Source organism: Phyllostomus discolor, chromosome 2, assembly GCF_004126475.2.
Source record: "Phyllostomus discolor isolate MPI-MPIP mPhyDis1 chromosome 2, mPhyDis1.pri.v3, whole genome shotgun sequence".
In the NCBI taxonomy this organism is placed as follows: Eukaryota; Metazoa; Chordata; class Mammalia; order Chiroptera; family Phyllostomidae; genus Phyllostomus; species Phyllostomus discolor.
In genome coordinates, this window is record NC_040904.2 from 9,517,577 (window position 1) to 9,540,933 (window position 23,357).

Below are 23,357 nucleotides of genomic sequence, written 5' to 3' on the forward strand. Positions count from 1 at the left end.
CCTCTTCCTGTCCTGGGTGCTCCTGGGGCTCCTGGGCGCTCCTTGGGGCTCCTGAATGCTCCTGGGGGCTCCTGGGGCCTCCTGGGGGCTCCTGGGTGCTCCTGGCACTGCCTGGCTAGCGGTGGCATCTCCACCCCCTGTCCCCATCATCACACGGCTTCTCCTCTGAGCCCCTGCTCCTCTTCCCAGAAGGACACCAGCCACTACTGGATTAGCACCCACCCCCATCCAGCGTGACCTCAGCTTAGTTAGGTCACACCTGCAAAGGTGCTGTCTCTAAACAGCTCCCTTTCCCAGGTCCTAGGGCGTGTGAATTTAGGGGGCACCCTTCGCCCCAGGACAAGGGTCTTCTGCAAAAGCATGTGTTGCCGTGGGGTCCGGTGGCTCTTTGCCACCTCACAGGAGCCTCCTGTGGCTTCTCCCGGCCTAGGCTTCCTGACCATGGTGGGGGCAGATGGCTTCAGGGTGGGAGGGGCTTCCCTTCCCTCCCTGGTGACTTGCGGGCATTGGAAAGTGTGGCTGGAGTTGGATCTTTTAAAAAAGATTTTTTTTATTTATTTATTTTTAGAGAAAGGGGAAGGGAAGGAGAAAGAGAGGGAGAGAAACATTAATGTGTGGTTGCCTCTTGCATGCCCCCTACTGGGACCTGGCCCACAATCCAGGCATGTGCCCTGACTGGGAATTGAACCCCTGACCCTTTGGTTCACAGGCCGGCGCTCAATCCACCGAGCCACACCAGCCAGGGACAGAACCAGCCATGGTTCTCAATGTGCAAGTGGGGCCAGACTCTGGGGACAGGTGAGAAGGTGGGCGCCCTGTTGGAGAGGACACTGTGGCTGGAGCTCTCGGGGCAGAAAAGCCAGGCACGTGCTTTCTCCTCACGGCCCAGGGTCTGCCGGGCCACGATGCCGCGTCCTCTCGTAAAAGCAGCTGCTCCTGCCAGTCCTTGCCATCTGGCTGCAGCCAGCCACGGCAGATCAGCTCCTGACCACTGTCTCAGATGCCCAGTGTCCATGCGGTCTCCAGGTCCCCTGATTCTGGCACAGGGCCTGAATTCATCCTTGGTCACCATGACTTCAGCCCCGGTTCCCCCACCCTCCTCCTGCCCCTCCCAGAGCTGTCCGGCTGCTATGAAGTCCCTGATATGTCTGCGGGCCTGGTGGGGGAGGGGTGGTGAATAAGGCATGTTTAAACCAAACGTATACATGTTACGGTTTCTTTTTATTATGGAAAAACTTTCATAACAACAAAGCAGTATTTGGTATAAAGAAAACCAGACCCTCCCCGGCCCCGCTCAGCAAGGGCAGGTGCTGGGGGCCCAGGCGGCGCGTCGGCCAGCCAGGCCACGGGGACTCACGGTTCCTGGTCCCATTTACTGACCTTCAGGTCACGGAAACTGGCAATGGCGAGGAGAAGAAACAAACTCAGGCTTCCCCGTGCCCAGGGTTGTGTCAAAGTCACCAAGCTTTACTCCGCACGGAGTTTTAATGGATGTTTACTCCCTCGTCTTAGAGGAGGAGACTGAGTCAGAGAGGTTAAGTGGTGGGTTGAAAGTCACCCAGCAAGGCCTGGGCCTCCAGCCGGGCCACAGCTTCTGTTTGGCTCTGGGGCCCGAGTTCCTTACGCTCTTCCTGCGTGGCTTTACTGCCGTGGTCACAGCGCTCTGCAGGGCACACTCCCCTGGTCTAGCCAGACCTGGACTCATACCTCAGTCCCAGTCCTGAGCCAGGTGTCGGCTCCCTGGCCCGCCGCCCTCCGACTGGGGCCTGCCCTGGTCCCGGCCCCCCTGGGACAGTGGGGAGCCGTAACCCGCCCCGCCGATCTTTTGACACTGTTTCCGTAAGTGCTGACTCTGACTAATGCGCGGCTTGTACACGAACAGCTTGTTTGTGTAAGGACCCTAGGAACTGGTTTCAAAATACGCAACCCCCAGCCTCAGGCATCCCAGCTCCAGGAGGGTTGCTGCCCTCCGACCACGGAGCCAGGACGACACAAAACCAGGAGGACGTGGAGCCAGGATGACTAACCCAGGGGGGCGGACGCCAGACCATCCCTTGCCCTATAGGGGTGGGCCATGCCCGTCTGCATATAGAGAACCTTTCGACCCCCTCCTCGACCTCTGTGTTCTGCTCCCCCCTCCCTCCTTATAAAAGCCTCTCCCTCCACCGAGAGGTGGAGGTGGGCTTTGAGATGTGAGTCCCCATCCTCCAGGTGACCGGCACCTGCAAATAAACCCCTTTCCTTTGCATCAGCACTTGTCTCGTGCGCACTGGCTTTTGCAGCAGCAGGCAGCCGGGCCTGCGCTGGGTTACACCACCACGGCCTTTCTGGAGACAGGTTCGCTGTGCACCTGCTGGTGGCCCGGGCAGTCCTGCCACGAAGCATGCTTCTAAACGGCAGTCCTTGCACAAGTTGGACCCCGCCAGGGCCCACACTGCACAGCTGGAGCGGCCCCCCCCAGGTGTCCACTCTGGACTCGGACTGCCGGACAGCACATAGCGCCCCACCACCCTCCCCGGCACCCTGGTACCTACATGTCCACGGGGACGCCGCAGTCCGTGGTGAGCGAAAAGGAGTCTTCAGACACAGCCAGGACCAGCGTGTGCCACTGGCTGTCCGTCAGGGCCGGGCTGCGGAAGGACACGCGGGTCTGCCAGGCACCCGCCCTGTCCTCGCTGAGGAAGAGAAAGTGCAGCCGGGTGGGCGAGTACCGCAGGCCCAGCAGCAGCGCGTCGGGCCCCTCCGCCACCACCGTGAACAGGTACTCGTTCTTCTGCGGGAGAGAGAGGGCAGGCGGGTGAGTGCGGCGGGGAGGGAAGGCTGGCGGGGGCGGGGCGGGGCGGGCGAGGGTGGGCGGGTGAGGGCGGGGCTCCCAGCAAGGGGCCTGCTGCCGCGTGCACGTCCGACAGGAAACCCGTGCACGCCGCTCAGGCCCAGGACCGTGGCCGGCATCGGGAAAACGGGGAATACCGAGTGTTGGCAAGAACGTGGAGAAATATAAAGCCCCGTGCCCTGTGGGCGGGAACGCAAAATGGGGCAGCCTCTATACAAAACGAGACAGCGTTTCCTCAAGAAAGTAGAAATGGAAGTACCCCGTGATCTAGCAACACCGCCCTTCCCCCCCCATTCGCCATAAATCCAAGCAAACCAGCAGCAGGGGCTCAAAGAGACACTCGTGTGCCCCTGCTCACGGGCACACTGCTCACGAGAGCTAAGGCAGAGCACGCCCCAGCTGTCCATCTGCAGAGGGTGGGAGGGTGGGTGGGAGAAGCACAGATGGTATGGCCCTGTGGCCCTGTGAAGACCGCCACACCACGGACTGTCTTCAGCGTAAAAAGGACGTTTCTGCACCCACGTGGGCGAACCTCGAGGACACGACACTGAGTGACGTGAGCCAGTCACAAAAGGACAAATAGTGTGTGGTTTCGCTAACTCTAGGCCCCCGGGACCGGTCACGGTCACAGAGACAGAATGCAGAAGGGTGGCTGCAGGGGCTGGGGTGGGGGATGGGGAGGGAGTGTTTAAAGGGGACAGAGCTTCATTCTGAGAAGACGAAGAATGTTCTGGAGACGGACAGTGGTGATGGCGGCGCACCAGTGTGAGTGTGCTTCATGTCACTGAGCCGTGCACTCAGAGGTGGTTAGAATGGGCCCTGGCTGCTGGGGCACAGTTGGCTGGACGTCATCCCGCAAAGTGAAAGGTGGCGAGTTCGATTCCCAGTCAGGGCACGTGCCTCAGTTGCAGGCTGATCCCCAGCTGGGGCATGTGTGAGAGAAAATTGGTTGATGTTTCTCTCCTTCCCTTCCTCCCTTCCTTTCCCCCTCTCTAAAACAAACAAATAAATAAAATCTTTTTAAAATGATTAAAATGGTAATCTTCATGTTATGTGTATTTTACCACAATTTAAAAACCACGCACACCTTCTGCCACTATGGTGACCTCACACACAGTGTGACCTCCGCACCCTGCAGCCCCCGCCACACCAACTACAGAAAGTGTATACTTGATTGTAAGCCATTACAATGTCCAGACTATGAATTCCTAGCCCAACACAATTAAAAGGGTCACGAACTGAAAGTGATGAAACCTAACGCTAAAGGAGATCTATAACATAATTACAGAGTATAATTCCCCTGCTCCTCAAGTCTTTGCCCATGTACCACTGTGACCCAAATTCCATGCAATTATTATTCTAAAGAAAGTAAAAGCCTCCATGTCCCTCATATTTAATTGAATGACTAATTCACTAAAATCCACTTGGCTCAGAGTGGGTCACATGGTCTCCAGCCACTCCTCCACTGAACTGCCCATTTTGGGGGTGAGTCCCACCCGGTGCCTCAGCCAAAGGACTAAGGCCACTGCCCTTTGTGATCTCTCCGCCACTCATTCCCAGAAATACTTGGGGCTGCAGAACCATGTCTGGTGAAAACCACATGTTCCTCCCCATCCCCCACTGTGAAATCAGACGAAGTAAGCGATCATGTGATGAAGAGGGTTTATTGGGAGCTCGAGGAGATGCTGACAGGCTGAGAGTGGAAGTCAGGCAACGAGACAGAGAAACATGGAGGGAAGCACAGGGGACCCAGGGGCAGGTGGAGGTGACTCCTGGGAGGCAAGAGGTTGGGGAAGCAGCAAGGTCAGGGGTTCCTGGGAACAGAGGTCAGGTGAGGACAGGGGAGACCGGAGGGACCCCATCCTGGGTGGGGTCAGCCATATAACATGGGTCAGGGCTAAACTGAGTGGTGGCTGGGAGGACCACAGTCACAAGGTGAGACTTGAACCCAGCTGGCCCTGAGGGGACATGCCTGGTCAGCAACAGGTCTTCTGGGCTGAGGCAGGGACGCAGCAGGCTGGGCGGGAGCACACAGGGCGGCAGATGAGGGACACGCAGGAGGATGGGCGGCAGCAGCTGGGCTGGCAGCAGGAGGAGGTGGGGGCACAGCAGGAGGAGACGGGTGCGCAGCAAGCAGGTCTGCACACAGGGCGGCAGATGACAGACACACAGGAGGAGGGTCTGCAGCAGGATGAGGGGCAGGGGGTGCAGCACACAGGCTTGCAGCAGACAGGTGTGCAACAGACGGACTTGCAGCAGATGGGTGTGCAGCACACAGGCTTGCAGCAGACGGGCACACAGCAGGAGGGCTGGCAGGGGGAAGAGGTGCAGCAGGAGGGCTGGCAGCCAGACTGCTGGCAGCACAAGGGTGTGCAGGAGAGGGTGCAGGCTGATTGGCAGGGGCTGGGCCCACAGATTGCCTGGCAGCAGGGACTGGACACACAGCTCACTGGGGCACAGATGAGGGTCTGGCAGGGGGCTGGGGCACAGCAGCTGGGGACACAGCAGGAGGGCTGGCAGCAGCTAGGAGCACAGCAGGTGGACTGGCAGCAGCTGGGGACACAGCAGGAGGACTGGCAGCAGCTGGGGACACAGCAGGAGGGCTGGCAGCAGCTGGGGACACAGCAGATAGATGGGCAGCAGCTGGGGGCACAGCAGGAGGGCTGGCAGCAGCTCTCTGGACAGTCGTCCACCTGCTGGGAGTCAGTGCAAGAGTCACTGGAACCGGGCAGGCAGATGCGGTTGCCATAGCTCAGGTCGCTGGAGCAGACGGACAGGGTGGAGACGGCCATGGTGGGGTGGTGGAGCTGGAGGTGAGCTGGGAGAAGGTGTGAGTGTGAGTGTGTGTATGAGGTGCCCAGGGCTGTCGGCTTTTATACGCACCTGTGTGTTGTCCAAGCAGGAGGTCCCCACGCCCTCCTTTCCGTGTTGATGTTTTGAGAGCCCTTATGACCTCTGGTTTGTTTACAGGAAAGAGTTTGCTGCTTGTAAAATGCCTGTCACGGTTGAAGTCTGGGTTGATCCCCTGACCTGCGTTTGGTTGTCTAAGCAAACAGCACCGGAAAAGTCTGGAGCCCTGGAGCCCCGGCAGCTTGCACCTGCCCTGGTCCACTCCCCAGGTGTTCTCGGTGCCGTTGCCAGTGACCGAGTCAGTGACAGGGCAGCAGGGGGCTGGCCCTGGGACCCCGCTGCTCATCCGCTGTAGGACATCCCTACACACAGGAGGCTGGAGAGCACGCAGACCAGCCGGGGTGAGCAGCGGATGGGAAGACAGACTAAGAAGGCATCCACCACAGCACAGGGTGACAAGTGTTCGGGCTATTTGAGCTCCTTTTCCTTTCCAAGTACACTAGAATCCGCTTGTTGGGAGCGAAAATGAAAAACTAAAAAATAAATAAAATCCTGCTGGAATTTGAGAGGGATGACCTTGAATCTATAGGTGGATTTGGAGGGGACTGGAGTCACACGTCTCAACCCATGAACGTGCTCTAATTCTCCACTCGGTCACCTCGGCTTTGGTTTACCCCCCAGTGGTTTTCCAGTTCTCCTTACGGACCATTCTGTCTGATCTATACTGGTCTTCACTTTCTATTTTGCTGTCAGTCATACTTTCAAACAAAAAATTCTACAATCCAATTATTTATTGCTCTTACACAGGGGTGGGCAAAAGTAGGTTAAATTATCAGCCATCATTACCTAAAATTTAGAATGTAAGTAAGGATACAAAATAATAATGAGAAAAAGACAAATAATACAAATAAATAATATGGTAATTAATAAGTAATACAAGGATAAATTTTGTGTTTCATGTACTCACAACTGTAAAGTTACTTTTGCCCACTCCTGTATAGAACTACAGTTAATTTTTATTATTTTAAATTTGTATTCTTCAACCTTGCTAAACTCTCTTATATTTCTAGGAGCGTTTTTATAGCTTCCCGAGGTTTTCCTATGTGGACCATCATGTCTTCTGGGAATAGAGATGTAGTATTTCTTTATTTCCAATACATATGCTTGTTTTCTTTTTCTTTTTCCCTTTTCCCTGTGCTGGGAAGACCCTCGGTAAGATCCGATAGGCATGGTGGGGGAAGGCGTCTCTGTCTCGTTCCTGGTGTCGGGGAAAAGTGGTGTCTTTGACAATTGAACATGGTGCTGGCTGTGAGGTTTTCATAGATGCCTTATGTCAGGTTAAGTCTTTTGTTTGTTTGTTTATTCTGATGTCACTGTAAACTTCTTTTAACAATCAAGGAAGAGGGAACACTCCCTAACTCATTGTCTAAGGCTAGCACTACCCTCACATCAAAGCCAGACAAAGACACCACAAGAAAAGAAAACTACACACCAATATTCTATATGAACATTGATGGAAAAACCCTCAATGAAATACTAGCAAACCCAATCCAGCAGCACATGAAAAGGTTTATACACCACGACCATGAGGGCTCTGTTGCCAAAATGCAAGGATGATTCTACATACAAAAATCATTTGATGTAATAATGACACTAATAGGCTGAAGGAAAAAAATACATAATCACTTCAATTGATGCAAAAAAAGCATTTGACAACACTCAACACCCTTTCATGATTAAAAAAAAACCCTCAACAAACTAGGAATAGAAGAAAATGACATATAAATGAATACATATGAATACAAATAAATGAATAAATATAAAATACCACAGGACACATCACACTCAATTTTGAAAGACTGAAAGCTTTCCTGCTGAGATCAGGAACAAGGCAGGGACGCCCACTTTTGCCACTTCTAGTCTCCATAGAACCAAAAGCTCCAGGAGAGGAGACAGGGGAAGAAGGGAAGGTATCTAGGCTGGAAGGGAGTACAATCGTCTGTGTTCCCAGATGTGACGTGAAATGTAGAAAATCCAAAAGGTTCCACGGAATAGCCTGTTGGCACTGACAAATGAATTCAGCAGAGCAGCAGGGGACAAACCAACAAGACCCAGCTGCACTTTTGTACACTAATAGTGAACAGCTCAAAAAGAATATTGTGAAAATAATCCCACATGTAATAGTGTGAAAAGGAATAAAGTACTTAGGAATTAACTTAAACAAGGAGGTGAAAAGCCTGCACAATGCAAACTACAAAACATTGTTGAAAGAAATCAAAGAAGACATAAATGAATGGAATGACAGCTCATGTTCATAGATTGCAGACTTAATAGTAAGATTTTAATACTCCCCAAAGTAATCTACAGTTTTAATGCAATCACTATCAAATTCTCAAATTTTTTGCAGAAATATAAAGACCCATCCTAAAATTCACATGGAACCTTAAGGGATCTTGACTAGCCAAAACAGTCCTCAAAAACACCACAGCTGCAGCGCTCACACCTCCTGATTTCAAAAGTTACTACAAAGCTACAGTAATCAAAAGAGTGTGGCACTAATATGAAGACATGCAAACCAGTGGAATAGAACACAGAGTCCAGAAACGGACCCTCACTCAACAGGACGAATCATTTTTGACAAGGGCACCAAGTCCATTTAATGGAGAAAAGACAGTCATTTTAACAAATGGTTCTGGGTAAAGTGGATATCCACATGCAAAAGAATGAAGTTAACCCATAAGTAACACCATATGCAAGAATTAGGTCAAAATGGATCTACAACTTAAGTACAAGACCTAAAGCTATACAACTCTTAGACGAAAACTGGACAAAAGCTTCATGGCATTGAATTTGGCAGTGCTTCCCTGGATATGATGCCAAAGGCACAGGCAACATGAGAAAAATGCACAAATTGGACTTTAAAAAATTCAAATATCTTTGCATCAGAAGACAATATTGACAGAGATAAAAGATAACCCAAGGAAACTGGAAAAACATTAGGAAATGATGGATCTGATAAAGGATAAATATATAGAATGTATAGAGAACTCCTAAAAATGAATAACAAAAAAGCCCCAAACAACATAATCCAAAAATGGGCCAAGGACTTGAGTAGACATTTTTCCAAAGAAGATATACAAGTGGACAATAAGCACATGAAAAGATGCTCAACACCACTAATCATCAGAGAATATAAATCAAAACTGCAAGATGCCACCTTCCATCCATGAGCATAACTGCTACATCTGAACAAGAAACAAAGCGAAAATAACCGGTGTTGGTGGGAACGAGGAGAAAGTGGAGCCCGTGTGCACTGTTGGTGAGCACGTGATATGGTGCAGCTGCTGTGGAAGTCAGCATGATGGTTGCTCCCAAAAGTGAGAAGTGGAATTACCATATGATCTAGTGATTCTACTGGATATACACCCAAAAGAGTTAAAAGCGGGAACTCGTAGAAATATTTGTTAACCCATGTTTCTAGCAGCATTATTCACAATAGCTGAAGTGTGGAACCGACCCAGTGTTCATTGATGGACGAATGGACGGATGGATGGGTAAGCAAAATATACAGACACGCTGTGGAATATTACTCGCCCTTCAAAAGGGAACGGAAAAGGGATGAACCATGAGGACATTACAGTGAGTGAAATAAGCCAGCCACAGAAAGACAAATGCCACAGGATTCCACTTACAGCAGGTACTTTAGCAACAGAAAGTAGGATGGGGTTTCCTAGGGGCTGGAGGGAGGAGGGAATGGGAAGCTGTTGTTTAATGTGTACAGAGTTTCAGCTTTTTCAAGGTGAAACAGTTCTGGTTGTGCATGGTAGTGATGGCGGTACAACATGGTGAATGTACCTACTACCACCATACTGTGCACTTAAACAGTGTTAGGGTAGTATGTTCTACATTATTTTTATTTTACCTCAGTAAAATAAAATCTAGGGGAAAAAAAGGAATGAGCCATCAAGCCCTGAAAAGACACGGAGAAACCCTAACTGCACAGCACACATCACTAGGTGAAAGAACTGGTCTGAGAGTCTTCCTCCTGTCTGATTCTAAGCATGGGACATTCTGGGAAAGGCAAAACTGTGGGGACAGGGAAGAGATCAGTGATGGCCAGGAGTTAGCTGGGGAAACACGGGTGAATAGGTGGGGTGCAGAGGATTTGGAGAGCAGGGAACTGTAATGGTCCATATGCGTCATTATATCTGTACAAAAACCCATAGCACATACATCAGGAGTAAACCCTAATGGACACTATGGACTCTGGGTGATACTGACATGTTGATGTAGGCTTATTGATTATAATAAGTGAACCACACTGGTAACAAATGTATCGACACTGCAAGGTGTTCATTGTGGGAGAGGCTGTATGTGTGTGAGTGTGCAAGTTACGTGGGGGCCTACAACTGCTCTAAGAAAACAAGTCTATTAAATTGATCAGGATAATTAAGATTATTTGCTTTCTCTTGAGTGAGTTTTGGTCATCTATGTCTTTAAAGAATGAGTCCATTTCATCTGAATTTTCCAGTTTTGGAGGATAGAATTGTTTGCTGCAGTCCCTTTTAATTCTTTAATGTATGTGGGGTCTGTAGTACTTCCTCCTCTTCTATCCCTGATATTGGTGATTTGCATCTTCTTTATCTTTTCATTATCCAGTGCAGAGTTTTTCCATTTAGTTAGCATTTCAAAAAACAAGCTTTCATTTCATCGATGATCACTATTGTTTTACTATTTTCAATTTCATTGCCTTATGCACGAATCTTTATCATTTCATACTTCAGGCTTACTTGAGATTTAACTCACTATTTTTCGTAAAAATATTTTACCTTCTCTGTTTCTTTGTAACTAAAGTGCACTTCCCGCAGGCAGAAGAGTGGAGTTGGTCTTTTTATCCAGCCCAACAGGCTCTCTTTCGTTCCTCCTTCTCTCTCTTCCTTGGGGACTCCAGTGACACGCAACACAGGAGGTCCCTTGACGTCATCCTCCAGCTCACCAATGCTCTGTCCAGTTCTCTTCTGCTCTGTGCTTCCTTTATTTGCTGTTGCTCCGCCTTCCAGTTCCCGTGTCTTTTCTTCTGCAGCGTTTATTCTGCTGTTAACCTCATGCAGTGCACTCTTCACTCAGATGTAGCCGTTTTCCTCTCCAGAGGCCCTGTGTCAATTTAAATCTTCCTCCACTCTCTTTAATGTGTTTGCTTAGCCTTTTCTCTGGAACATTTGGGACATAGTCATAACTCTTAGTAATTCTGTCTCCTGTGACATTTCTGGTTTGGTTTTGATGGCTTGATTTTATTCTTATTACGGGTTATGTTGTTCTGCCTCTTAGCAGGCCTGAAAATTTTGAAAGAATGTCTAAAATGGTGAATTTTACCTCACTGACTATTGGATATGTAGTATTGAAATAGATATTCTTTTTTTAAAGATTTTATTTATTTATTTTTAGAGAGGGAAGGGAGGGAGAAAGAGAGAGAGAGAAACATCAATGTGCGGTTGCTGGGGGTTATGGCCTGCAACCCAGGAATGTACCCTGGCTGGGAATTGAACCTGCGACACTTTGGTTCCCAGCCCGCGCTCAATCCACTGAGCTACGCCAGCCAGGGCTGAAATAGATATTCTTGTCCTTTGATCTAGATGTAGTTAAGTTCCTTGGAAATGGCTCACTCTTTATCAGCTTTGTCAGGCAGGACTGAGCCAGCAGTTACGCTGGGGCTAATTTTACCCACAACAGAGACCATATGCTCTCAGGGGTCTCCCTGATGCCCTGAGAATTAAGATCATTTTTCGGCTGGCAGGTGGGAATAGGCGCACCTTCAGGCACGTTTGATTTCTGGGATTACGCCATCTAATTTTGTTGCTCGCCCCAGCCTCAGTCTCCTGTGGGTTTGCTGATCATTACTTTGCTGATACTTGAGGAAGATCCTTTGAGGACCAAGGGTTTCTCAGGGCAGTGCTCCCCTCTTCTGGCCCCAAACACTACCTGCCTGGGCCCCCCTCAATTTCCGGGCAGTGCTCCCCTCTTCTGGCCCCAAACACTACCTGCCTGGGCCCCCCTCAATTTCCGAGGTCGTCCCTGACTGAGGGGTGCATGGAGCTCTACTCGGGCTCCCCACTTTTGCACTGGGGCCTGGACATGTTCACAGGGTGGCGAGTGGGGTGTAGCTTGTTCCCCCCTATCAGGGGTTCCTGCTCTGTGCTCCGCAAACCTAATGCCTGAGCAGCATTGCTCCACAGCTTTGCTAGTTTTTGGTTCGGCCCCGGTGGGAAGGTCATCCAGTCCCTCTCACTCCTTCAGCTTGGAGCAGCCCCTCCCCCCTCGCTCCATCAGGTCTCTGCTAACGGTGCAGACCTGCCTGAGGGTGAAAGACAAGGGGTGGCCCCAGGCCCACAGAGTCTGTGCTGCACGAACCCCCCAGGTGTTTCCTGATGGGCAAATCTGGGGGCGTGACTTTGTCCAGATGGGGTAGTGGGTGGAAATGGTCCCCGGGGCCTGAGAACTCCCTGGACCAGGACTTTTCTGCAGGTGACCACCCTCGAGGAAGCCCCGGGCACAGACCTTCCAGGCCAGGATGGGACTCCCACCTGGTGCCCCACCAGGAGGAGTTAGGCCACTGCCTTTTGGGATTTCTCCATCACTCATTCTCAGAAATACTCATGGCTGGAGGGGACCCATGTTGGTGACAATCATGTGTCCCCCCAGTGCCCCACAAAGTCAGATGAAAGAAGCAATCAGATGATAAAGTGAGTTTATTGGGGTGCCCAAGGAGGTGTTGACAGGCTGAGAGTGGAGGTCAGGTGACTCAAAAGAGAAACTAGGAGGGAAGAACAGGTGACCAAGAGGCATGTGAAGGCAAAAGCCTGGGATGCAGTGAGGTCCAGGGTTCCTGGGAGCAGAGGTCAGGTCAGGACAGTGGAGACCTGGGTCCCCATCCTGGGTGGGGGCAGCTACCTAACACAGCTCAGGACCAGACTGAGGGGTGGTTCAGAGGGCCACAGTCAAGGGGTGGAACCAGGCTGGCCCTTGTGCGACATGTTTGTTCAGCAGCAGGACTTCTGGGCTGAGGCAGGGACACAGCATGCAGGTCTGCACACGGGGCGGCAGATGAGGGACACGCAGGAGGATGGGCGGCAGCAGCTGGGCTGGCAGCAGGAGGAGGTGGGGGCACAGCAGGAGGAGATGGGCGCATAGCAGGCGGGTCTGCACACAGGGCGGCAGATGACAGACACGCAGGAGGAGGGTCTGCAGCAGGATGAGGGGCAGGGAGTGCAGCAGACGGGCTTGTAGCAGATGGGCTTGCAGCAGACAGGCACACAGCAGGAGGGCTGGCAGGGGGAGGAGGTGCAGCAGGAAGGCTGGCAGCTAGACTGCTGGCAGCACAAGGGTATGCAGGAGCTGGTGCAGGCTGATTGGCAGGGGCTGGGCCCACAGGCCACCTGGCAGCAGGGGCTGGATGCACAGCTCACTGGGGCACAGATGAGGGTCTGGCAGGGGGCTGGGGCACAGCAGCTGGGAACACAGCAGGTGGACTGGCAGCAGCTGGGGACACAGCAGGAGGGCTGGCAGCAGCTGGGGACACAGCAGGTGGACTGGCAGCAGCTGGGGGCACAGCAGGAGGGCTGGCAGCAGCTGGGGACACAACAGGTGGATGGACAGCAGCTGGGGACACAGCAGGTGGGCTGGCAGCAGCTGGGGACACAACAGGTGGATGGACAGCAGCTGGGGGCACAGCAGGAGGGCTGGCAGCAGCTGGGGACACAACAGGTGGATGGACAGCAGCTGGGGGCACAGCAGGAGGGCTGGCAGCAGCTCTCTGGACAGTCATCCACCTGCCAGGAGGCGTCAGTGCAAGAGTCACTGGAACCAGGCAGGCAGACACGGCTGCTGTAGCTCAGGTCACTGGAGCAGACGGACAGGGTAGAGGCGGCCATGGTGGGTGGTGGGGCTGGAGGAGTGTGTGAGTGTGTGAATGTGTGAGTGTGAGTGTGTGCATGATGCCTGGACTGTCATCTTTTATACCCTCCTGGGTGTGTGTGTGTGTGTGTGTTGCCCCAGCAGCAGGCTTGGCGAAGCCTTCCCTTCCTTGTTGGTGTTGAGTGTTGTGCTGTGACTCCGCATTGCGGGTTCACCGAGTGCCACGGCCTGTGAGCCTCCTCAGTGGGACTGGGGCTCTCCTGGCCGGTGCTTGTCCCCAGAGGAAAGGCAGTAGAAGTGCCATTGGTGCTTGTGCAGGAGCAGTGGCAATCAGGCAATTCTGAAAGTGACAGCCCTCTTCTCCACCCCATGGAGGGGGGTTGCTCTCATAAACATAACTTCTCCCATGGAGGGGGGAGGATGGGACAATCCCAGAATCTTTGAGAAAAGGGAAATGTGGTCACCTGTGGATGGTCTGTGATGCTCAGCTGGCCTGGGCACAGGGGGATGCACTTTGTGGGCTGACGAAGCCAGTCGTAGTGGGCGTTGGCGGGGCACATGTCTACTGGGAGTGAGTCCTGGGGTGGGCATGTGTGAAAAAAATGTTTCCTCCGTGGGCAGAGATTGGCTCACAGAGAGCGACAGGGATGCAGACCCAGGCTAGCACAGTAGGAATGACCACATGTTGGGAGCTGTCCACCTGGTTTCAGGGACTGTAGCCTTTTGTCCCACAGCTGGAGCTGAGTGAAAAGGCCTTGGGGACACAAGCCACTAAGGAGACAGAACATTACCTCCTGGCAGGAGCACAGCCCCTGCCTCCCTCCCTTCCCCCTGGTTGGCCTGGGTGGATGACAGGTTAGCCAAGGATGGGTAAGATCTCTCGAAGGAGGAGGGACAACCTAAGACAGGCACTGTCACGAAGGGCCATCAGGGAAGGACTTAGGGGTCTTCAGAGAAGAGGCAGAAAGACCCTCACCCCTTGGCTTTGTCATTAGCCTGAGTCCTCAGTCTTTCTGCAAGAGTCTCCTAGTCTCTTGGCCGCTTTGCTCTCCCTGCCTGACTCAGCCCGGGAACCATGCCAAGAGACATCTGCAATTTGTACTGGAACAGATGGCTCCTGGGGGCGAATCTGGCCAGAGAAAGAATGTACATTGTGTCCTTTGAGGTTTTCTGTGCCCCATTGCTGTGAAGCAGACATTTGAGCTAAAGCCAGCCCTGACCACAGACAATCCCTGTGTTTCTGCAATTACTATCTGTAAATGACCTCAGTGGCATTTTGCACACTGGCTGATGGGCTCTATGTGCCTACTATTTTTCTCTGTGTGAGCTGAACTCAGTAAAAACGCAGGGAAGGAGATGTTCAGGACCTTTGTCCTTTGAGGGACTGGCCACCTTTCCTCCCCAAGCAAACCATGCATTGGGCATTTTTATTCTCATCCACAATGACCAGGGGGGATCTGTGGGTAGAGCCCCCATCAACCATGAGGGGCAAATGTTTTGGTTTATTGCATCTTGAACTTTCATAGAACCCTCCCCAATAGAGTGCTTAATGCTCATCCATTCCTCCTCTCCTCACAGCTCAGAGGATCGCCTGCTCAGCGTCCTCAGGGCCTCCTGCAGCCCCTGCGTGAAAATCAGAACAGGGTCTCCTCCCTCAAGAACCCTCCTCCACAGGCAGCCATATATAATATATATATGATGTATCGTTGGACCTACAGTATATAATAATGTAATGTGTTTGGGAATATCAGCACAAAGGAGGTGCATGGGAGCAAAGCTGTGTTGGGCAAAGGAAATTACTCCAGGTCATCACTGAAATCCACAGAAAAACATGAGGGAAATCAGAAATGATAAAAAGAAGGTTAGGATAGCAAGAGCTATAAATATGTACTTGTTTTTCTTTCTTCTCTAAGCTTCTTAAAAATCATACAAGTATATTAAGTAATAATTATAACAGTACACTGTTGGGTTGAACATTTATAGATGCAATATATAAAGCAGCAAGCCCATAAAAAGGACAAGAATGAACACAGTTATATGCAAAAAGGAGCCACATTTTTATAAAGAAAAGAGTTAGTATGAATCAGAAGTCGATTCTGATAATTTAAAGTAAATGTATGGTCGGCCCTAGAGCAAACACTAAGGAAAAACTAACAGCTATTGTAAAACATTATTAAAGAAATGAGAGTGCCACACTAGAAAGTATTCATTACATGCAAAGAAAGCACTAGAAAGCAAAGAAAGGACTGAAGGACCCCCAACAAAAAAGGACACAAGAGACAGAAGAAACAACCAGTAACACAGCAGGTAGGAATGTAGCCACCGACGATTCTCGTTGTCAGTGGTAACTGTGTTCTGTAAAGTCACGGCGAACACTGCATTAGCAAACACCGAACCACGGGTCCTGGGGAAGTGCAGGGTTCGTGCCTGTGAGTGTCTGGTCTCCTGTCCGTCAGCTGCTCACTACATAACCTTGTTTGAAGTGTGTCCGGGGAAAATGCCATGCATTTTCCTTTACTCTCACGCAGAATGCTCTGACACTGGATGTATGGGTTTTTCCTACACTGACCAATTCTCTGACACGAGCTGGTGTCCTACAGTTCACTTCAATTCCCAAACCACCCAGAGTGATCACAGACCCCGCAGGGGAAGAGCTCAGTCCCACAACACGGCCCCCACTCCAGATGCCAGTTGCACGTCGCAGGTGTTCAGGTGACCTAGCACGTCTGTCTGACGTGGTCACAAATCCGAGGTTCCCACAACCCCCTCCTTGGATCAGTAATTTGCTAGGGTGGCTCGCAGGACCCAGGAAAATAGTTTGCTCACTACTGCTGATTTATTACAAAGGATATTTTAAAGGATACAGATAAATAGCCAGAGGAAGATACACACAGGACAAGGTCTGGAAGAATCCCGAGCACGGGAGTTTCTGTCCCCATGGAGCTGGGGTGCACAGTCTCCCGGTGTGTGGATGTGTTCGCCACCCTGGAAGCTCTCCAAACCCCAATTTATTTGGGTTTTATGGAAGTTTCACCATGCAGGTATTATCAAGTAATAACTCAGTCTGGTGACCAGCCCCCCCACCCCCCACTCAAAGGAGCCACCCAGAGTCCCCTCATTAGAACAAAAGACACTTCAATCACTCATGAAATCCTAGTGAATGTAGGAGCTCCATGCCAGGAACCCGAGTCAAAGACCAAACATTAGAACAAAAGATGCCTTTAGTGGGCTTACCACTCAGGCAATGACAAGGGTTTTAGGAGCTCCGTGCCAGGAACCAGGGTCAAGGACAAACACGAGCAAGAACTGGGGGCAGAGGCATACCTATAATCTCACACCATGTGTTTGATGCTTATTGTGGATTCATTAACCCTGAACCCACTCCCCACAGCCACGTAACTGCCTGAATGAAGCGTATCCAACACATGTCCTCTCTGCGAGGCACATCGCAGCCTTCCCGCACCGAGGAGCCCCTTTTAAACAGCAAGTCACCGATAGAAGCACAGAAAGGCAAAGAGCTTGGCACTACGTAGACAGATAAAGGACCGTTGTCTCTAGTCTGAGTGGCAACAAGAAGACACACGTCAGAACATCAGATGTTCTGCAGCTGTGTGTGTGCCCGTGAACGGCTGTGCCAGCAGCGTAAGTATTGGTTTTTCAGGTTGCCAATTTGATTCTATCAAGTAGCTGAATTTGAAAATACAAAATACCTAAATAATGAAGATTAGTGATGCAGAGATAATAATTATGTGTGAATAAATCCAATCATAAGGCAGAGATTGTTGGACTGGAAAAAAAGGTTGACCCATATGTTCTTGGCAAGAGACACATTTGATATTCAAGTACACAAATCAGTTAAAAGTTAAAGGATAGAAAGGGTTATACCATGCAAACAATTATCACAAGAAAGCTGGAGTGGTTACACTAATAGCATATAAAATAGACTTTAAACAAAAATCGTTACTAGAGCTAAAGAAGGACACTTTATAATGATAAAAAGGTCAATCCATCAAGAATACACAAATATAAACATTTATATGTTAATAATAACAAAGCACCAAACTACATGAAGCTAAAATGTATAGAAACAAAAGGAAAAATAATTTGACCATATTCATGAAAGATGTCAACATCCCAAATCAATAATGGCTATAAGAACCAGACCAAAGATGAACAAGGAAACAGAGGACTTGAACGACACTGTAGACCAGACACCGACCACACTCCCCACCCAACAGCAGCAGAACACAAATTCCTGAGAAGGGCACACGGGAAGCGTTCTGAGGACAGAGGTGTGCTGGGACACACAGCAGAACTCGGTAAGTTAAAAAGAATAGAAATAACACAACGTATGTTCCCTGAACACAATGGAGTGAAAGTAGAAATCAATAACAGAGAAAAATCAGGAAACTCACAAATATCTAGAAATTAAATAACAGCCTCGTAAATAACCAAAGTGTCAAAGGAGCAATCCAAAGAGAAGTAATAAAATACTTGGAGATGAATGAAAATGAGACCGCAAGAGCAGAGGACACGGGACGACGTGGCCGAAACGCTCCTTAGACACGTGCAGCTGTGGTACCCACAGGTCTCAGATCAATAGCTGAAGCTTCCACTTTAAGACAAGGAGGAAGAAGGGCAAACCAAGCCTAATGCAAGCAGAGTAAAGGAAATAATACGTATTAGAGCAGAAAGATATGAAATAGAGAGTGGAGAAACAATAGAGAAAAATCAATAAAATCAAAAGCTGATTCTTTGAAAAAAAAAAAACAACAAAATTGACAACATTTGAGGTACCTTGATCATGACAGAAAGAAAGAAAGAAAGAAAGAAAGAAAGAAAGAAAGAAAGAAAGAAAGAAAGAAAGAAGACTCAAGTTTTAGGAGCAGAAATGAAGGAGGGGACATTGCTAACAATCCATAGAAATAAAAAGAATTAGAGAAAAACACTGTGAATGACAACAATAACTTGTGTAAAGTAGGTGAAATGAACAAGTACTCAGAAATAGTAGAACTGAAAACTAATACCCTGAGAACTGCAAAAATATCGTTCGTATGTTGAAGAAGTTCTAAATCAGTGAGAAACATCCCAAGTTCATGGATCAGAAGACTGAATATCATTAAGAAGGCAACCCTCCCCCAATCTGTCTACATATGCGATCCCTCTCAGAATCCGTGCTGACTTCCTAGAGGAAGTTGACAAGTTGATTTTTAAATTCATACAGATTAACGAGGAGGACAGAATAGCCAAAACAATCTTGAAAAAGAACAAATTTGGAAGACTCTCACTTCCCAATATCAAAATTCACTATAAAGCTATGGTCATCAAGACAGTGTGGGGCTGGTGTAAGGATAGAAAATACTGATTTATCAATGGGACAGAATGGAGAGCCCAGAAATAAACCCACACAGGTGTGGTCAGTTGGTCTCAACAGGGCGCTGAGACCGTTCAATGGGGAAAGAAGAGCCTCATCCGTAAACGGGGTTGGGAGAACGGGAAGTCCACGTGCAAGGGGATGAAATGGGGCTCCTGCCTTACCCGATGCCATATACAAAACATAAATGGGTCAAAGACCTAAATTAAGAGTGAGAACTAAGCCCTGGCTGGCATAGCTCAGTGGATTGAGCACGGTCTGTGAACCAAAGTGTTGCAGGTTCGATTCCCAGTCAAGGCACATGCCTGGGTTGCAGGTCATGGCCCCCAGCAACTGCACATTGATATTTCTCTCTCTCTCTCTCTTTCTCCCTCCCTTCCCTCTCTAAAAATAAATAAATAAAATCTTTAAAAAAACCCACACTGCCTATGACCCTTTTTAAAAAAAGAGTGAGAACTATAAAACTCTTAGAAGAAAAGATTGGAGTAAATTTTCATGACCTCAGAGTTGGCACTAGATTCTAAGACATAACACTAAAAATCTAAGCAAAAAAGGAAATATAAGATACATCTGACTTCATTGAAATTAAAAGGTTTTGTCAAGGGCACTGTCAAGAAAGTGAAAAGAAAGCCAGTAGAACAGGAGAAAATATATGCAAATCATATATGTGATAAGTGACTTTATCTAGAATATATAAAGAATTCCTATAACTCAAAAAAGGAAAATAACTCGATTAAAAACTAGGCAAAAGACTTGAAAAGACACTTCTCCAAAACATACACAAATGCACACATAAAAATTATTCATCAGGGAAATGCAAATCAAAGCCTCAATGCAATACCGTCCCAAGCCTACGAGGACGGCTAGAATGAAAAAGTCGGATAATAACAAGTGTTGGCGCAGAGAAACCACACCGCACGACCCCTGCTGGAGGGGACGTAAGATGGCGCGGCTGCCTTGGGGAACAGTCTGGCCATTCTTCAGAAGCCAATCACAGAGGCACCGCGACCCAGCAATTCCGCTCCTAGGTATGCACCCGCCACGGAATGAAAACATTCGCCCATGCCCAAGAGAGTGTACGTGAATGTTCATGGCAGCTTGGCTCACAGCAGCCAACAGGTGGAAAGAACCCAGGTACCCATCAACCGATGAACGGGTAAAGGAACTGCAGTGTATCCGCACAGCTGAACATGATGTGGCCACAAGAAGGAAGGACACAGTGACGTGCACTACGACATGGATGAACCTTGAATGCAGACCGCACAGAGGAAGCCAGATAGTACGTGATACCACTGATACGAAAGGTCCAGACTGAGCAAGGGTGTGGACAGGGAAAGCACAGCAGGAGCTGTTGCTCAGCGCTGGGGGCAGGTGGGAGCGAGAGGGGGCAGGGCTTGCTCGGGGGTTCTGACCGGGGAGAGGGTTGCTCGGGGCAGCTGACTGTCCCAGACACCGCCGAGCTGCGACCTGAAACGGGTGGATTGCGTGGTGTGTTTAGCGTATCTCAGGGAGGCTGATAAAGATGGCGGGGCCTGACAGGAAATGCTCGGGGGACCCCCACGCTGGAGTTGTCGGCAGAATGGAGTCCTTGCTCCCAAGTATTGGAGTTGCATTCAAGATAGCAGCTGACCAGACAAAGACTTTAACCTGGGAACTGGAATTCATGCGAAAAAAAGAAAAAGGAAATAGAAGTTATAGGACTGAAAATGACAATGGCTAGGATCGAAAACTCAGCAGCTGGCCCAACCGCAGCTTCGAAGGAGCAAAAGGAGAGAGGCTGAGTGGGCAGAAGCTCCTTGAGAAAGGCCCGACACAATCACGGTCCACAGCCAAGACCCACAATCAAGGTCACGGGTCCGGGGACCAAGGACCCAGACGTGCAAACAGAAAGGGCTTGTTGCGCACCAAGGAGGCGTATTGTCTTGGAAGCCACGGGGAACAGGGGTGGATGCCACCCATCCCCCACTCCGGCGGCGCCCAGCCCAGCAAGGAGGACGCAACAGCAGCTGGGTCCGGGTGGATGGGACAGCAAGACGCAGGCAATCGGGTTCCAAAAGGTTAAGTGTTGTTGTTTTACTGTTTACCTTTCCTGCTGAAGAACATCAAAGTAAGAACTCTGAGCAGCATCCCCAGCCTTCCGCAGGTTAGCACACCAGAACAGTATAATTGCAAGAACGGTCGGTACAAACCCCAAGCAAAAGGCCACACAGGCTCTGCCTGCTCACTCACGGTGACGGGGACCTCACTACCCACCAAGGCCCACGCTGCTGCCCCCACAGATCTAGGAGACCCTGATCTGAGCCCCTCTGTGACCCGAGTCAGTCGTGCCCTCTGCACGCTCTGGCACCGAGGACACCGGGTTGTCCCCCGAGAAGATGAGAAGCGGCACTGACCTTCGGGGGGAGGCTGGGAGCTTTCAAGGTTACGACGATGGAAAACTCTTCAGGAAAGAGGTCACATCGGACGAAAATCCTCGATGCCGGGAAGCTCATGGCGTGGAGGGCAGCGGCCGAAAGCTGGAGTCCCAGGGCACCTTGAACCCGAGACACGCTGACTCCACTCTCAGCGCCGTTTGGAGGGACCGCCTCTGCCAGGATGTCCAGGGGGCGCAGGTCTGTGTCAAGGAAATCACAGGGAGTTATGCCAGGACATTAATGGGGTGCCCTGTGTGGCGGGCCCAGGTCCCAGCACGGCACGGAATCCTCGCAAAGCCCCAGGGGCTGGTGTGGCAGTTACCCCAGGTTCGCCAGCCACCTGGGCCTGTCCGTGACCACCCCTGCCCACCCCTACAACCTGGCGCTCTGCTGGCTGCACTGGGGGACATAGAAGAACAAGTCCCAGCTGGTCCTGGCCCCAGGGAGTGCACGGTCCCCAGGCAAGACAGGCTCACACACATAAAGCATCTGGGGACTGGGAGGTCCAGCATGACATCCCCGGTGGGTTCAGCAGTGTCACCATCACCAACCAGATTCATAGACATGACAGTGGTCACTGCAGCTGAGACTGACAGAGCAAGGAGCCACGGCCATGGCAGTTTAGGGACATTGGCTGGTCCTATCCTTGTGGATGCTCCCGGAGTGTGCCGGGACTGACACCATTCCTTGCTGGCAATGGCAGACACTGTTTGCCAGTGTCCGGGTGCTCCCTGCAGGCTGCCTGAGGTCACCTTTTCCACACCCAGTGCAGGCTGGTGTCACCGGGGATGTGATCACGTTCCTGCCCCCGTGAAATCCTCCTAAGGCCTCTCCTCTGTCAACGAGGGCTAGGGCACAGGTGACGCGTCAAAGAGGACAGCTCTGTGCCCCGCTCTGGGGTTGAGGCACACAGCTGCCAACTGCAGTCCCATTGGATCAGACTTCAGGAGCCTGGCAGACACAGGTCCCTGCAAATCACAATGGCCCACAGGATGATCCAGAAATCCCAGGGACACCTTCCCTCAGGGGTTGAACTGGTGACCTTTCTTGAAGCAACAAGGGCTGTGGCCCGAGTGGGTTTCGGGGAGTCTTAGGTTCACCTGCAGCCTGGGAAGGCACCCTATGAGGACTAGGGCCATCACACCATTTTTGCAGGAAGCACAGCCATGCAGCAGTGCCAGTGAGAACAGTGGCTGATAACTGACACGGGAGAGAGAGGGGCTTTGAGGCCTGGGGGTCCATGCTACCAGCCTTGTCCCTCACCCCCACAGTGCACTCCAACCCAGAGTGGTGGGCTGGTGGGCTGAGCTGGGGGACCCTGCCTGCCCTGGGCCCTGCTCAGGCCCCCATTCGGGCCCCCACCCAGCCCAGGCTGCCCCTGCAAGGGCAACTGCCTGCAGGGATGAGCCGTGGCCAAAAAGAGCTGTCAGAGGGGGATGGGGAACAGCACACACGGCAGGCGGGTGAAGACAGCTCGTCGAGCCGAAGTTTCGGAGCGCAGCTGTCCCCACTAAGGCAGAGGGGTGTGGGAGGAAAGATGGCCCCGTGTCTCTGGTGTCAGGAAAGCTACGAGAGCCCTACAGAGAGATGACGAATCAGCGGCTAACGTGGCTGGGCTGTCATTGCGCCGCCGGGGACGGAAGGAAAGGTCAGATATCAGAGGGGCCAATGCTGCCCGGGAGACACGAGGGGGGCATGCCGGGGGCCATCGGAACAGGGGGACACGGCGAAATGATCCGTATCCAGAGTGTATGAAACTCCTGCTGATAGAGAAACGTCACCCCCAATAGACAGCTGGGCGAGACGGCACTCGGGAGCCCTGGGGACAGTGGCCCGCGGACAGCAAAGGTACGGACACCATGCGCCCGGTCAGCCCGCTGAGGGCAAGGAACATGGTTGCTTAAAACACGATTGCACCCTCTCAGCCCCCAGTGGTCCACAGTGTGCGAAGTGTGGAGCGTGAAGCCTCGGGCAC

General features: G+C 51.0%; 3 protein-coding genes across 3 annotated transcripts in view; all 3 read right to left on the reverse strand.

Moving 5' to 3' along the window:
* Positions 1-21,581, reverse strand: part of TSPEAR (thrombospondin type laminin G domain and EAR repeats) — a 39,601-nt gene extending 18,020 nt beyond the window's left edge. Inside the window, exons 1-2 of the mRNA XM_028504366.2 lie at positions 21,362-21,581; positions 2,535-2,773 (exon numbers count right to left, since the gene is read on the reverse strand). Of these exons, the coding sequence (XP_028360167.2) occupies positions 2,535-2,773; positions 21,362-21,460 (338 nt within the window). The 5' untranslated portion in view covers positions 21,461-21,581. The remainder of the gene's footprint in view (positions 1-2,534; positions 2,774-21,361) is intronic.
* Positions 4,592-5,666, reverse strand: LOC118498771 (keratin-associated protein 10-3-like). Its single transcript, XM_036017497.1, has 2 exons — positions 5,483-5,666; positions 4,592-5,332 (listed from the first exon to the last, which is right to left on the reverse strand). The coding sequence occupies exons 1-2, from the start codon at positions 5,623-5,625 to the stop codon at positions 4,810-4,812; spliced, it is 666 nt and encodes a 221-aa protein (XP_035873390.1). The 5' UTR covers positions 5,626-5,666; the 3' UTR covers positions 4,592-4,809.
* LOC114490638 (keratin-associated protein 10-7-like) lies at positions 12,721-13,611 on the reverse strand. The gene has a single exon (XM_036017496.1). It carries the CDS (start codon positions 13,609-13,611, stop codon positions 12,721-12,723), a length of 891 nt encoding a protein of 296 aa, XP_035873389.1.
* Positions 21,582-23,357: the final 1,776 nt, after the last annotated feature.